A 16310-nucleotide genomic window follows, 5' to 3' on the forward strand; every position below is an offset into this window, starting at 1 on the left:
GATTCAATCAAAGCCATGGTGATGAATGTATAATTTGTGAGAAAACATGATTTTTACAGACAGAAAAAATTTAGTCGTAGAGATTTTGCTATAAAATATTGATATGTGAGATTTCTGAATGTTAAGAATTTTGTGCTAATGACGTCAATGATAAAATAAAAACTCAAAAGAATATAATTCAATCTCTCAATTGGTGACTTTTCGCTTTCTGTTTTTATTTAGATAAGCTAATAGCTTTTAAGCCTTAAAAATGAAGAGAATTTGCTGACAGGAGCTGTTTCTATTGATTTGATTTTTATATATTGACAAAATATTGAATAAAGTGGCGTAATGCTGAACTAGAGTTGCAGAATGCATATAAAGCAGACGAAATTCAGGAGCTGACAAACCAACCGAAGCTCATCAAAAGAAATCATTAGCAGCAAACTGAGAAACGAGATAATTATTTTTCTAACCATCAAAGAATTATTTGGGTAAGTACATTATTATTCTGTTAATGAGGAAACCTAATGGACTCCTTTGCAGAACTAGAAAATTTACAGGGTGAGTTTGTTTTGTCAGCCTAATGATGAATAATACGCCCCCTTCTCATAGACCCACTGGAAAAATTGCCCAAAATATCGTCCCCGGTGGAAAATTATCCTCCAAGTTTTGTCCCCACTGAAAATAATCAAATAAACTAACCCTCATTGCAAAATATTGTGCTATTTTTCCCATCCCCACTAAATTTTCTGACTTAAAAACAAAAGAATTGAAATCCCCAGCCATAAAAAATATCAATCCCCATCGAGTTTCAGTTCGTTATTTTTACCCCAACTGGTTGGCTGAAAAATCCTAACGAGTCTGTGAGAAGCGGGTGTAATAAAATGCGCTCCTGCTATAAAGCAGATTTAGGTAGCCGAAAAAACTTGCAGTATCTACAAACCTTTCGTTTCAATTTAGTACGCCAGAATCCCAACACCTAAATTGAACATCCGTGTGTATGGTATGTTTATGTAAAATGTCATCTCAGCATCTCATCAAAGCTTACAACTATAATTGACTAGAGCGATAAATAGACAACAACACCCAATTAACTCTATACCCAGCTTTATTAAAACGATATGTGTCAATTCTTTATAAGCAATTTATTCTATAAGAAAAAGATTTTGGTATTATCAAACTTAGGTTTAGTAAAGCCCCTATGTACTTACTTTTTAAAAGAAGTAAATCATTTTTCTAAAAAAATGATGCAAAATTTAAGAATTTTCTAATAACCAAAAGAGCTCTTTGATTTTTAGCCCCCTGCTGCATATTTCAATTTATTAATTAGTTTCAATTAATTTTTTCTCTCATTTAAGACACCTGCTGGTCAAATACTACAACAACAAAATGATCGAGAAAAACGAGGAAAAAGATCGAAAGATTATCGATAAAACATTCTCGCATCTAATCGATGAAGAGGGGAATAATCACAAAACTTCTCGAGTCATGAAACTAGCTATCCCTGGGCTGGACACAGTTAAAGAAATCACTAACATTTTATCCAAAGAAGAATGCCAAGCTGTTATTGAGGGTACTTCAACATGTAAAGAGGGTTTTAGCCGACCGTCAGCCTTTTCACCAAAAGATCGCGATTGTCATCGAATTCATACAGTTGATAAGACGATGAGTGAAATCATGATGCCCCGATTACGACCCTATCTTCCCGAGATCGTTAAAATCGACGGAGTCCGATGGCAATTAAGCCGTTTCACACATCATTGGAGGTACGTTCGTTATTATCCCGGTGGGCACTTCAGTCCACATTACGACGGTGTCAAAATGAGCTCGGAGCCAGTACCCTGTTTATCAGTCTTCACGTTACAAATCTACCTGAACGGTATTGAAGATTTCACAGGAGGTGCAACACGCTTTTATCCTGACTTTGAGCCAGATAGAAAACCTTCTCAAGAAATCCCATATGGTCACGTGAGCAAGCTGTTTGATGATAAACTTTCTATGATCTCATTTGATAAGGAAAAGTGTAGAAGACATGATGTCTTACCTGAAGAAGGTAAAGCACTTTTGTTCAATCACGCATTGAATACGTTACATGATGGTGGCCCTGTTCTTACGGGAACAAAATATATCATGCGAGGAGATATCTTGTATACAGCTTTACCTGAGGATATACACCTGCTCCCAACCATCACATCAAGCGTTGAAGATTCTGAATTGAGCAGTCGTCATTGGTGTCCGTTTGCTGCAGCTAAACATGGAACGCGAAATCATATTGGTGAAGTGTGGTATTGCGTGTGTGCGGAAGATCAGCATGGCGCAGATGTAGAGAAAAAGGAACGATGTTGGACTGAAGGTTTTGGTGAAGAAACGAAACATGAGAAACCAAGAAGAGCTGTTCAAGAAAATGTCAAGCAGCCAAAGGCTTTGGTGTTGATCAGTGGTAAACGAGCGTCTGGCAAAGATTATATTGCCAACAAGATCAATGTTGCATTACAACAAGCTAATCTCAATGTTCATAGAGCAGCTCTGGGAAACATTAACAAAGAGCTGTATGCTGAGTCTGTTGGTATCGATGTTAATCGATTGTTGACTGATAGAGCGTTCAAGGAACGCCATCGGATAGCTATGATTCAGCATCACGCTAACAAGAATGAGGAGGACCCAGAGTGGTGCGTCAAAGAGGTTATGTCTAAAGCAGAAACCTCAGATATCCTATTGCTAAGCGATCTAAGAACTTTAGAAAACTTAGCCTGGTTTCAAAAACAAGGAATTCCAACAGCGCTTATAAGGATTAATGCGAGTGATGAGGCTAGACGAAAACGCGGTTGGGAGGCTTGTGATGTTAAAGATAATTTGAAGACAGAGGTGGATCTAGATGAGTTCACAGGTTGGACTGCTTTTTGGGATAACAGTGATGGTACGGATGCTGGTCATCAAGTCTTGAACGAATGGATTGAGCATACAGTTGTACCACGGGTCCTTAGTGCTACAGTTGACTCTCTCTAATTCGATCCTTAAGGGACCAGGGATTTTCTTCGAATTAGAGAATTGTTCGAATCACAGAGAGTATTCTATACTACTTTAAAGAGGGGGCAATATTATAGTTCGAATTACAGGAAGATTCAAATAGTAGAGGTTCGAATTAGAGAGTTGGCTGTATATGAAAACTATTTGATGATGTGGAGCATTGTAAAGTGAAGAAAAGCTTAATGATTGGTTAATAAAATACTGTTCTATTGGTAACGAAAAACTGGGAATGAAATTATTGAAACAAAGAATTTCTCTAAAATTTTGTAATTATCTTTTAACATTGTTTTGTATTTTTGATATTTTACAGTACTATGGTTTTTAATGATAAAATTTTAGCGCACACTATATTTTAGTTAAGTACACACATTATTACTAGTGATTATATCAACCGCATTATTTAAAGACACCGATCACTGTAAGAGTAAATGGGCCATTCCATTTTATATCCATTCAAGGGGGGGGGGCAAAAACTTCCAAGGGGTAAAAGGAGAAGAATTTCCAGGGGGTGTAAAGGAGTAGTTTTTAATTTATCCAGGAGGTAAAAAGTCATTCTAAAATTTCCAGCGGGTAAAAGACCGATTTTAGTTCGTTCACTATCACTTTTAAAGGTATAAAAATAATTTTTCCAAGGGTTCTTTTGTAAATTTTGCCAATTTCCAGGGGACAATTCTACTAATCTTTTTTTGCCTTGAAAAGGTTCGTCTACCCCCCTGTATGGAAATTTAATGGAACAGCCCAATGTGAATATCAAAGTTGATTATTGTTCATACCATTATAAACAAGCCCAATGTTTTTAATTAGTCCAGCTAACACGCCCCAGCACACAATGTTATTTAAGTCTTCATTTCACTTTATACCAATGTTAGGGATGTCATTTGGACGTTGTTTAGACGTTTTCTGTTAGCCAGGATACTTGCATAGTCTCAACTATGTTACGTACATGGCACACGCGTTGCTTTGAATTTTTCTGCCAGTCCAATCTCAGCTTGCCAATGATGAAAATTAAAATGGCGATGGTTGTTCAGTTTGAGCTTGATCCAAATTCTTTCAATCTTTTCTTGATTTGATCAATAATGTTAGCATCCAAAATGACGTGTCCCAATAAAAAATATACCCCCTTAAAAAGTGAAGTCAAAGTTTAAGATTTTAAAGTAATTAACACTCAATACCTGTCGCACAAGGGTATTGAATAGAAATACAGCTTAGTCTCCATAACTCGAACACGCACGGAGAACAGAAATTTGTTTGACTTAAGTGTAAATTTCGAGTTTTTGAGTAAGGTTTTAAAGGCATTGTTAACTGGAGTTCATGAAATTTGTTCGAGTTAACCCTATTTATACTAAGCTTTTAGGGGCGGTTCAAAAGTAGGGGGCTTTTCCTGTACGGCCCCTCGACTTTTGTTCTAGTTAGTCTTTTTGATAACGTTACTATTATTGGTTTCAACATGCTAGCAAGAAAGAGAGCACGTTTTGCGTGAATAAACTTAAATACAACTCACCGTTAGGCCGTTCATAATAACGAAAGCGTATGCAATCACCGTGCTGTACGTTACAAATGGACCAAGGATAAATGTGATTCCAAGCAATGAAACCAACACCAAAAACGCTTTTGTGCTTAAGCTGAATGAATAATTATTTGATATTATTATTTATAAGCTGCGACTACAGTGGGAGACAACCCGAAGGCTCCTCTTTTGATAGCTATTTACACGAAGGTACGGGAGGGCACAACTCTTTCTCCCTAGATTGCTCCACTTATCCTTAACCCTTCTCTTAATTGCTGATCATTATGCGGGGAGGCATCAAGTATGATCTTTGGACTAAATACGAAGTTGTTGTTATGAACCGGCCGAGAGTTTCAACCCACGACCGTACCGTAGCCGGGATCCGCACTACTGTCGCCTTATTATTAATCGTGGGCAATTTCACGCGTTCGAAAGGAATCCAAGGTAAGGACCTCCACGGACCATCCATGCTCTAATAGTGAGTTTCTGTTGCCCAAAATATTTGAGGATTTTGCGTTTAACTAATAAAAGAGCCTTTATGGGTCGCAATCAGTTCTATACAGTATGATGACAAAGCTCTTATTGAGAAATTCTAATTTTATCACAGATACCACGGATACCACGGATACTTTATCTAGCTGTGGGTCTTTAAGTGACTTAATCTATTAAGTATTATTGTCGGTTAATAGCAAGTTGATAATGTGCTTTTTCCTCTTTGGGAAAAACGAACTCACTACAAATAAAAACAGAAACACGTACATTTCCGCTTTGGACAAGAAAATGGACATGAAAGCCCGTCCATGTCCATTGCTTCAACAGGAAAAGCACAAGAACACATACATTTCTGCTTTGGAAAAGAAAATGGACATGAAAGCCCGTCAAATTCGATTTTGACGACACGAAAACCCGACGATTTAAGGTCTGCTTATATTGCGAGCTAATCAAAACTTGCATACGTTTTTCAACGAATAGAAAAACAGATGCATGCATATACAATGGCCAATAAAGTGTAGATAAACCATAGCAAATCTTACTGTTTTGTCTTGCAATCTTGAGATGAGTCTGCTTGCAACGAATTTCTTTGGACGCCCTGTTGGCGCATCTTGATCAGGATCAAGATGAAAAATATGGTGTTCACCTACAGTAATTTGAAAAGAGATTGATAGATATCTAATATCTGAGCAGACTCTGATACTACGCACATAATACGTATCCACTCTAAAAGACATGGCTCGGTAAGAGAATCTGCCCAGGTTGACTTTTGATTGTTTTTGCTGAACAACCAGGTCAGATCATCACATTCGCTATATCCCTTTAGAGTAGAGCGTGGTATGCGCAGAATGGATTATCTTTTATTATTAATTATTGAATATCTTAAATTTAACAACTGGAATGAAAATTACCAGAAATCTTACTGTGCCCTGCTGAAACGATATGGTACTATATTTTGTTCCAATAAAGAATTTGACACCTCTAAACTGTTTTTACACTCTTCGAATAGTTAATTTTAGCTACCATATAACAATGGATCTATCTATGATTAGAGTAAAAGGTATTACCAGAATAAAGAAGGTCACAGGTCCTCTCAGAATCCACAAATAATCTCCTTCAAATACTGTACATCTATATGATAAGAAAAATAAGATAGAATCAATACCTGAAACATATCTGAAAATATTTACGGCAAAAACATTGAAGTTCAGTAAAAGTGAGAAACAAGCTTCCAGACGACGAACCTTTGCCGACAAATACACGCTTTTTAATAAGAGTACACTTTATAAGAATGTTCATGATGAAAATGGCCAAAAAAATTAAGAATAATGCTAAGAATATTACCATCATGAAATTTTGCTACTCAAGCTAAGAATTTCATCTTTTAGAGCATTTTTAATCATAAATTAAAAATTACCCCCAAGTAAGGCTCACTCCTTTCACAAAAATGCCATTTTATGCTTGAGACGTATGTACTAAATGTTAAATCTAGTCTGAATTAGGATCCTAATTAAGAATGCTGTAAGAATATTTTAGGATGATTTTCCCAAAAAAGTTAAGAATATCCATGATGAAATATTTACACCATTCTTATAAAAAAAACGTGTAACTACCAAATTGGTGCTTGAGATTACTTTAAATATATTTTCGTTTTAAAATTGGATGCTTGGAAGGTTAAATTCAGATCTATATGCTATCTTGTTTTACCATGTTTCCAGCCTCAAACTCAACATTATACAGACAGTAAATTCCAGCGATGAAAAGTTCGTCGAAGAAAAAGTAACAAGGTGTTCTGACGCTAAGTTCATATCGTATTCAGAGCCACTTTACACTATTTCAGAGTTAACTGATGCGCGTGATACAATCGTTAGAGCCTTTCGTGAGTGATATCAGAATTATATAAAAGTGAACTGAAAAGGATTGGGTTCGGGTTTGCCGATAAGCTAAATTAATAATTTCTTTGATTAAATTAGACTGTCATGTTACTACTACTTACTCGATTGCATTTTTGAATTGGTCGTGAAAGATACCAACCATTATTCCAGTTATAACAAACGGGATTCCTAAAATATAAGAATGGAGCATGCTATTAAAGCTTTTTCTTTCTAGTTACCGTGAATGTGACGATAAATCCCAAATTTATTTCAATGTGTACTCAGTGAGAACAAATTTGCTGAAAAAGAGATATCTCAAAACATAACATATTGAATTGAAAATGGCATGAATGAGATGTACCAATCATAGGCCATGATAAACGACGCCAGTACGCCTGTCTATGACTTACCGTATCCGATGCATAGATACCACTGCATGAAATATATGTCTTTCCAGTTTCTTGTCCTTGAAAACTTAATGTTTTCGAACGTACGATTGCGGAAATATCGATTTTTCCTTACAGTTTTAAGAAAAGATTCTTTTTCTTTAAGTTCTTGAAAAAAGATAATCTTTAAATATTTCTTGCTTCGAAAAGGTGGATAATTTCTTTTGTCGTTTTTCATTAAAAAGAAATTCTTTCATGTTTCCAGATTGACTATCTTTTCTTCGTTTGTATTTCAAGAAAATATAAAGTTTTCGTCTTGAAATTTAAACGAAAATATTTTTCATGAAGATATCAAATTTTCATGCCAAATTTATCGAAAATACAATCATCAAATACAATAAAAAAAGGACCTCCCAGTAGGTCCAAAAAGGTAATAATTTCGTTTTTTAAGAACATTATAATCTCTACGTCGGGATAAAAGTAAGGAGCAGATTTTCTTGCAGCTAATTTGGCAAAAGTAAAATAAATATTTCAATTTTATGGGAGCAAGATGAGAATGTGTTTTTTAGGATTGATCTCTTGATTGACAAGATTATTTTTTAATTAAAAAATATTATATTGTCCAATGACCCCTGTGCCTGTTAGCGTGATGATAGGAAAAAGAAGAGGTGTCCTCTGTTGACCAAACTAGGTGCCACTTTTCTTTTTCGCACCTTAGAATTAGAAGTTTTAAGGCGAAAGGAGAAAGAAATGTCCTACATCTTTTACTTTGTTTCGTCTCCGCTTAGAAATTGCACTGTATAAACTTTCATCCCCATAGTGGGAGAAGCTCCACCGGGGCTGTAACACTGCTGCAGGGGTGTAATTAGCTCTCTTTGTACTCTATGATTTACAGATTTTTCAAATTCTAGATTTTTCTTTTAAATCTTTAATTTTGACAATTAAGTCAGATCAACAACTGTTGAAAGTGCAAACCACACTTCGCGCAACCTCAGCATTATTTGCATCATTTGTAGGCCAATTTTGTAAAATTTGTATCACTACTTTTAAAGAAACTCAATACATCCCTGTCTCACAGCCCCTGTGGAACTTTTTCCCACATGGAACCACAACCCACTGGAAAATTTAGCAAAAACTTCATCCTCTGATGAAAAATACCCTATCATTTCACCCCCACTGGGAAATTGACTTTGAATTCATCCCCATATAAAAATTATATTTAAGAAATTGCGTTCAAAACCATCCCACTATATTTTTGAACTCAAAAAGTATCTAAATTCTATCCCCATTTGGATTTTGAAAGAATTGTTTATCCAGTTGCGGGTCTTGACACAGGGGTGTCTCAATGGAGTTGAGTAAATAGTTGTGTATGAAGATTCCCTCTTCAATTACTTATTGATTTTAATGCATTGTATGCAAAATTGTTTTTTTGATTTTATACGCATTAACATAAAATTATTAACTCATTAATTCATTATTAATATAAAAGTTTTAGGTGAGGCTATAGCCGAAAATTCGCCTGAATTTATTCTTGGAAATATTTAATCTCTAAAAAAATACCGGTAAAATCTATTCATCGATACGTTTACTCGTGTTGGTTTAAAATTTTAAAACATTTTCTATACATTTTATCCATCTACTAAAAAAGCTTTACAAATCCTCCCCTTCTTGGCTTTGAAGCATTGTGCTTTAGCATCTTTTCCAGATTTTCTACAACTAGACTAATTGGAGATGTTTAGAAACGATTTTTGTTTTAAGGGCTGGAAACTGGATATGCTCAAATTAATCTTCTTCAAATTCATTATACATGACTTAAAGCTTTCATTTCATTCCATTTTGAGATTATTTTTGAAATTTTGTGTTTTTGTAAAACTTGCAAAACTTTTCAAAATCTTTCAAAGATCTTTTATTTAAGTCTTAATCTCGATTTACTTCATTATAGTTGACAAATGTAATGCGAGGCAATTTTTACTCCTTATATATTTGAATCAAATGCAAGGGTGTTTTGTAGAAGGAAAGAAGAACAATTTATTTGAGGCATTCTTTCATAAAATGAAAATAGTATGATCCTTCGACAGCTACCTTTGTTTCGTTTGAGTTTTTTGAATGTATAGCGATTCACTGTTTTGGGCCTCGCAGGTTTGTGACGCTTTGCTTACGGCTAGTAGGTTGCATTTAAGCCTGTATTTTACACTATAGATAGCATAAAATTTTTGGATGTATTAGATATTTTGCAAATCAGCCAAAAATAATTTTTATGGTCAGTGAGTTTGACGAGTTTTACATACAGAACGAATCAGGAATGTATATAAAAAGAAACCACTTTGATTTTGATATTTCATGAATACACGTTTTTTTATAAGAACATGCAAAAATTTTGCCTTCGGAAATAAGCCTAAAAAGTGTGCTTAACATGTTCTTATCCCCCCCCCATTTTATGAGTATTTATGGCCATTTTCGTAAGAAATTTTTGAGTTCCCAAAGCCTTGAAATATTCTTAACTTGTTCTTAACATTTTGGCCATTTAAGCCTTATGTTCTTATATAGTTTGTTCTTATAAAAAAACGTGTAGTATTAAGTTTTTGCGTTAACTAATTCTCGTAAACTTGGGGTCAATGGTGTGTATGAAGAGCTCCTAATAACAGTTCAATTAATTAAACTTGTTAAAATTAAACTCGAATGCTTTAACTTGATGGAAGAAAGAACGATTCGTAGTTTCTCTTTTTTGGCGATATTTCAAAGGCTGAAAAATTTGTTCGGCGGTTTCATTAAAAAATTACAATGAACTGTTTGAACTGAACAACACCATTCCCTTTGGGACCCTGTGTTAACACATTTATAATTGTGGAGAAATTACGATATTTTCAATTGCAGTCCAATTAAGTCTCTTATAGAAAAATGTTGATAAAGAGATTTTAATTGGCAGAAATTAAAAGAGGGAAAGAAATTTGATTTGTCACGAAATCTTGTAATATGCTTTCACACGAACTTTACAGTGGAACAAGTAAAGACTTGGCGATGAATATGCGTCAATAATGCTAAAGAGGCCATGCAATGATCATGTAAGTACTCACTCGTTCAAGTTATTTTTGAAATAACCTGTCTAAAACGCGTAATTTCTTTCTTGCTATTATGTTTTTTTGTAATCTTCAAGTCATTTTGGATTTTTACTAGTTATTTTCAATTTAAAGTTCAATTCAATTTTCAATAAAAGTAAATGGACAATTAATCTGTTTGATAATCCTGTTTGAAAAGTAGAGTATAATTTCTATCATTTTCTCTCTACAGAAAGTCGAAAAACGTATCGCGAGCTTGGCGGTGGGAGCCGAAACATCAATTCTGTGCAATGTCAAAGACGTGTGGAGAAAACTTATCACAAAATGAACATCGTCTCATCAGAAGACCAAGAAATAAATGGTATTAAGAAAAAGAAGTAAAGGTGATTGTTCGACAACACAACCAAAGAAACATCTTCAATGCTTCAATGGACGAAGAATCGGAGAACCCTCGGGAAAAGAGGCACGATATACAACTGAAGGAGAAATTGTTGTACTTCTTTTATTAATTAGTTCATCATTTTTTATACCAATACAATTTCTTGAACCGTAACCTAAATCTTATTTCTTAAATTCGAAAAATGCTTTACAATGTCAAATTTTGTCAGAAATATCCCCCCAACCCTATAAGCTCCTTCTATACCACATCAATTATTGCCATTGTTTTAAAAATTGATTTATTATCTTACATTATCTTATTAATTTATGTCATTTTATGTAAATAAGGCATACTTTAGATTTTTAGCACAAGAATTATGAGTACATAGATATTAATATGATTTTTTTAATATTGACTTAATTTTAAAGAAGAAAATCATCCAAGAATATTTAATAATTCATATCTTATCGAATTTAATCTCGCGTCTAATTGTCCTACAGTAACCAGAAATTTAATTTCCATTAGAAGTTTTTTACCTTTTCAATGTTATGAAATGAGGCGGATCAAGTATTTTTTTAAGCTAGAATATATTCTTCCCAATAACGAAATGTTGGTTATTTCTGGTCTAGACATCTGCATCTTTTCGAAAATGCGTAAATAATAAATTGTTAATCTTTTCCTTTCATTAAAAGAATTTCGTTATTTTTTTTAAAAAAGGTTCGTCTTTTCTCAATTTTGAATTTAAAATTTCCATGGACAAGAAAACAAGTAAAAGTGAATCTTCACTGCGTGGAGAAAGTCTTATATTTTCACTTCGGAGAAAAGTAGTACTTTTCGTGGCTAAAAATGTAATCATTTTGTACATCGAAAAGTTAATTATGTCGATATTTAGAAAATTTAAGCTTTTCGAGAAATAGTGAAGATTCACTGTTACTTGTTTTCGCACAGAAGAAAATTCAATGATTTCAAAACAAGAAAATTGAGAGAAAAGTTAACTTTTCGTCATATATCTTGCGTTAGAGAAGACAACTTTTCATGCAGTGTACTGTTTGTGGTAATTTCCATTCCATTGGAATACAAAAACCATAATGATAACAATGTTGATTCCTTCAACCATCATCCAAGAGAATGAACAGAGGGTGAAAAAATACGACAAAACTGATACCGCCATACATCCGCCCTTTATTAAAAAAAACAAGAAAAGGTTTTGTTTATTATATTCATGACGTAATGTTTTATAAGACGGAAAGACCTCGGGTTTTGCCTGTAGTGGCGAATTCTTATCAATACATAGGTTACAAAAATTAAAATTTGAAGATAAATCACGCTTTTACTCGAAATTTTTACGTGGTTTTTACATGACATTTATTTCTGATTGGCTCAAATTTATTGACACTGATAAAGTTATTAACTGTATGTTTTAAAGCAAGTAACATGGGCATAAAATGTTTTGACTGCACTGATATAATTTTGCAACCCATGTATTTTTTCTAGTTTAAATTTGCCACTACTGGTAAAAACTTTTCCGTCGTAGAAAACATTTCGTTCTTTACCGCATTGGAGTGATCCTAGTAACTTCAGTGTAAAGATAAAATACAAGCTAATACACGTTTCAATGTCTTTTTTACACCCCAACCGTCTAATAGACCTAAAATATGATTTTTAAAGTCAAATTTCTTTATCTCGAACTTTCTCTATTTCGAACAAAATTTTTGGTCCCTTTGGAGCTCGAGATAGAGAGATTCCACTGCATATTTAATACAGCACTGGTTTTTTATTACCTGTGATTTTGACGGCAGATTACTGATAAACCAAAGTGGAATTTTGTAAATTAATCCATTGAGCAGAAAAGATAGCATCAGATTTTGATGATTAAACAATCTCATTGTTTGGTTTCTACAAAGGAAAGAGTAATCAATTTTTTCTAAATATTTCTTGTATCTTTCAAGAATATCTTAGCAGATACTTTACGAATTTTGCACCTAAAATCAGATTCAGGACAATTGCCCCCCCCCCCCCCGTGACAGTTGCCCAGACAATTACCCCCAGAACAATTACTCCCTTACCCCCTGGGACAATTACCCCTCCCCTAACAATTTACCTTCGAGATAATTATTGATCGTTACAGTTAGTCTTTTTTATGACTATTTCTCTTGTTATTCTTTAAAACTGCATTTAATAATGCTGTATGAAAGTGTGGGGGGGCAATTGTCATGGGGCAATTGTCCTGTCACCCTAAAATCAATATCTGACTAATCTAAACATGAAATCAGAATCAGAAAGGTAATCCTACACGTTCTTTAATAGGAACATTTCTGAAGCCTACAGATATTCTTAACTTTTTTAGTAAGCCTAAAAATGTTCTTAGTCAGTCCTTATTTTCACCATTGTTAGAGCATTTTTGTGCAAACTTCTATAAAAATAGAGTGTTTTAGAGACCACAAAAGGGGGATAGAAAATATTTTGATGCTCAAAAAGATCAGTGGTGATAGTTTTTGGGTGTATTTTTAATTTCGCATTAGCGAATTATTACGATAGGCTTTCTGCAGAGCGCTGGTAAAGTAGGTCAAAATTTTAGAAGGCAAAAGTACTCGAACGAACTCACTAAATTTAATTTTTGTTAACTAGTTTTGTATAACCACGCAAACTTTTCGAGCGTTTTTTTTTAATTATCTATAACTCTTGATAGACGGGGGTATATTTTGGTAATTAGTTCTTACAAAGTAAACAAGGGACGGTGCACAATATGATATAAGCATATTTATTTTCCTTATAAGCATCTACTTTATAGGAATCAAAATAATTAACTCTTGATAGACGGGGATATACTTTTCGGTAATTAGTTTTTACAAAGTAAACATTTATAAGCATCTATTTGATGAAGAATCGAATCAATAACTCTTGATAGAAATCAAATTTCGCTAAGTAATGCTTGTCCAGATCCTTTTCATGACTCGTCCTAAAACTTTTTCTATAATTTGTCTCATATTTTTTGTATCAGCTTTTCAGCCGGCACTTTAGCATACCTTTTGCAAAAGTCGTCTTGTTTCAATTTCCAATGGGGATAAAACCATAGGGCACCTTCCAATTGGAATGAAATTTAATTCTATTCTTGATGGGGATAAAAACATTTTATTTTCAGCTCAGAAAAACACTGGGGATGGTCGCACAGTGCAAATTTTTCCACGGGGATAAAATTGGTAGGGTAATATTCTCGTTTGCAAATTTTAGGGTATTGTTCCAACCGGTGAAATTTGAGCCAGCCGATGAGATAGGAGTCCTACCCACAGATATCTAATATAAAACACTAGATAGAGCTACTCTGTATTTCCCAAGCAAAGGTAGGTGAAGCAAAATAATCCGCCATCCTTGCTGAAAATAGGTCACCGTAGACCACAGTAGAAACCTTGGTTTTCACTGTGGAAGTTTTTTGACATTGCAATTACTTCAAAATTACAAGGATCACGCAAGCTAAATTGTGACGTCACTTAGTTCGAAATGGCGGATTATTTTGCCTCAGCTAGGGACGGAGTATCTCCGTAAAGTGTTTTCTATTCATGATATGCACCATTGCAATGTCTTCTGATATTACATCACGGACCAATAGCTGATTGGTTGCAATTGACATCAAATCAGCAATTACGTCACTTTCAACCAATCAGCTGTTGGGTCCGTGGAAGACAATGGTGCATATCATGAATATAATATCTGTGGTCCAACCAAGTAGAATACCTGACAAGTCTAAAAGCAATCAAACCGATGCCCAAGCTAACGATACTGATAGCTGATAACACTTCTTCCAGCGTATCCAAAGTGGTCAGTTTAATTGAAGATGCCATTTCAGTCGTCAATGGTGACTTCGGAAGAATTTGAAATAAAAAGTAATTACAGTAGAATCAGACTAATTATACAGTAATCTTCTAAATAACTCTTACCAAGATGCATAAAAGCATCATTGTTGCTGTATACCTTTTTAATCAAAAATGGGCTATTCTAGAAAATTATATTTATCCCCAATCCAAGAGTTAAGAAGGTCTTACATCTTCACCACAGGGAGAATAAAGATTCATAAAACCATAAAGGTACCTTTATTTTAGGAGCTTTTCCTTCGGTATCCATCCCCATCTGAAGTTTACCTCGTCTGAGGGAGAAATCTTCTTTCGCCATTTCAACCTCAACATAACAAAAGTAAAGTTGATTTAACTTGGTTTTTCATCTTAATTTTCGAATTTTTTGCAAAAGTTTTAAAGGATGATATTAACCCACTTTTTATGGTTTAGAAATGAGGCGCGCATCTTAAGCTGACAAAGTAAAATAAAGAATTTCTGCTAGAGTGGCGTTTAAAAATGCTGCGTAAGCAAATCCCTCTAAAGACATAACTTTTTAAAGTATTGCTCACTTCCCTCATTACAGACATCGGGCTTTCAATTTCATAGGGTTTTCACCAAAAGAGGTAAAATGAAGGGTGCAGAATTACATGACAGTAGAATACTTTCGATATTGCTTTTAGGGGGTCTCATAAAAACAACAATGTTTTTATAACACAGTGTGTCCCAAAAAAGCCAACAAATTTTTATACAAAGTGAAATCCTCATGATTTATGAAAAGTTTTATGACTTGTATACTTAATATTTTATCTCCAAAAGCTATTCAATCATCTTCGGAATTGAATATCTTTTGATTGAACAAAAACCTTTAATCTTATTTCAATTATTCTAAACCCAGTTTAGATAACAAGTTTTGAGGATTTTACTTTATACCGTACATCCTGTGCCCAAGTTCAGGAGTTGCCATAAAGCCATTATGGTAATAACCGGGAGGGCACATTGCTATGCATTGGATTTTACTTTATATAAAAATTTGTCCGCTTTTTAAGAGCAAACTTTATGTCTCAAATCTTCGCATTTTTTTTTCGCTAATCAAGAATCTCAAATTTTCGCGTGGATTAAAGTTTCCGAATCTGTCTTCTTTTCATATATATTTTTTTTGTTTTCCAAAGGGGTTTTAGTAGCTAAATTTCGAAATTTTGAATTTGCGAGGACTATAAATTTCGTGTAAAGGGTGAAAATATCCACTTAAGGTAACCTGTGTATTTAAAAACGCAAATATTCATACAAGGGGAAGTTAAGGCCGGTATCTACTTGCGCGCGCTTCGATTGCACTTTTTTGGCTTCAATCCTTTTTGCTTGGAAAAAAGATGAAAAATTTTATGAGGGAAGGAAAGAATTTTATGAATGGAAGGGCGCGCTCGAAAAAAAATTGAGCACATTTTAACTTTTTGCAACGGTTATGTCATATCGAGTCAGTGGAGTTGCTTCACTTTTCTTTTGACCATAATAGCGTGGGAGCTTTGCTTGAAAAATTGCGATCGAAGCGCGCGCAAGTGGAGACCGGCCTTTACGAACGGATGTATTTTCATAATCAGAAAAGCAGAAAAAGGAATGATGAAATTCTTACCGCTTTGTTAGTGAGGAGATCTTCCTTTCCAATTCCTTTTAAACCTCTCATCAAAGAAACGGTGTTTGCTTTATATCCGTGAGTGTTACTGGAATTTGAAATGGTATCATTATATTCTTGGGTATTCTGTCTGTCTGTCTGTCTGTCTGT

At 34.3% G+C, this 16310-nt stretch overlaps 3 protein-coding genes across 3 annotated transcripts in view; 1 reads left to right on the forward strand and 2 right to left on the reverse strand.

The window, feature by feature from the left end:
• LOC136797586 (uncharacterized) lies at positions 1-3438 on the forward strand. Its single transcript, XM_067054176.1, has 2 exons — positions 1-473; positions 1341-3438. The coding sequence occupies exon 2, from the start codon at positions 1372-1374 to the stop codon at positions 2986-2988; it is 1617 nt and encodes a 538-aa protein (XP_066910277.1). The 5' UTR covers positions 1-473; positions 1341-1371; the 3' UTR covers positions 2989-3438.
• Positions 3439-5546: 2108 nt separating this feature from the next.
• LOC136797470 (adhesion G protein-coupled receptor L2-like) lies at positions 5547-7589 on the reverse strand. Its single transcript, XM_067054044.1, has 4 exons — positions 7293-7589; positions 7005-7071; positions 6076-6139; positions 5547-5654 (listed from the first exon to the last, which is right to left on the reverse strand). The coding sequence occupies exons 1-4, from the start codon at positions 7504-7506 to the stop codon at positions 5547-5549; spliced, it is 453 nt and encodes a 150-aa protein (XP_066910145.1). The 5' UTR covers positions 7507-7589.
• A 4105-nt stretch (positions 7590-11694) lies between these two features.
• Positions 11695-16310, reverse strand: part of LOC136797575 (uncharacterized) — a 23494-nt gene continuing 18878 nt past the window's right edge. The window contains exons 11-15 of the mRNA XM_067054161.1: positions 16161-16248; positions 14790-14876; positions 14436-14560; positions 12485-12599; positions 11695-11883 (exon numbers count right to left, since the gene is read on the reverse strand). Coding sequence (XP_066910262.1) covers positions 11737-11883; positions 12485-12599; positions 14436-14560; positions 14790-14876; positions 16161-16248 — 562 coding nt within the window. The 3' untranslated portion in view covers positions 11695-11736. The remainder of the gene's footprint in view (positions 11884-12484; positions 12600-14435; positions 14561-14789; positions 14877-16160; positions 16249-16310) is intronic.

This window comes from Clytia hemisphaerica, unplaced genomic scaffold, assembly GCF_902728285.1.
Source record: "Clytia hemisphaerica strain Z4C2 unplaced genomic scaffold, Clytia hemisphaerica genome assembly, whole genome shotgun sequence".
NCBI lineage: Eukaryota > Metazoa > Cnidaria > Hydrozoa > Leptothecata > Clytiidae > Clytia > Clytia hemisphaerica.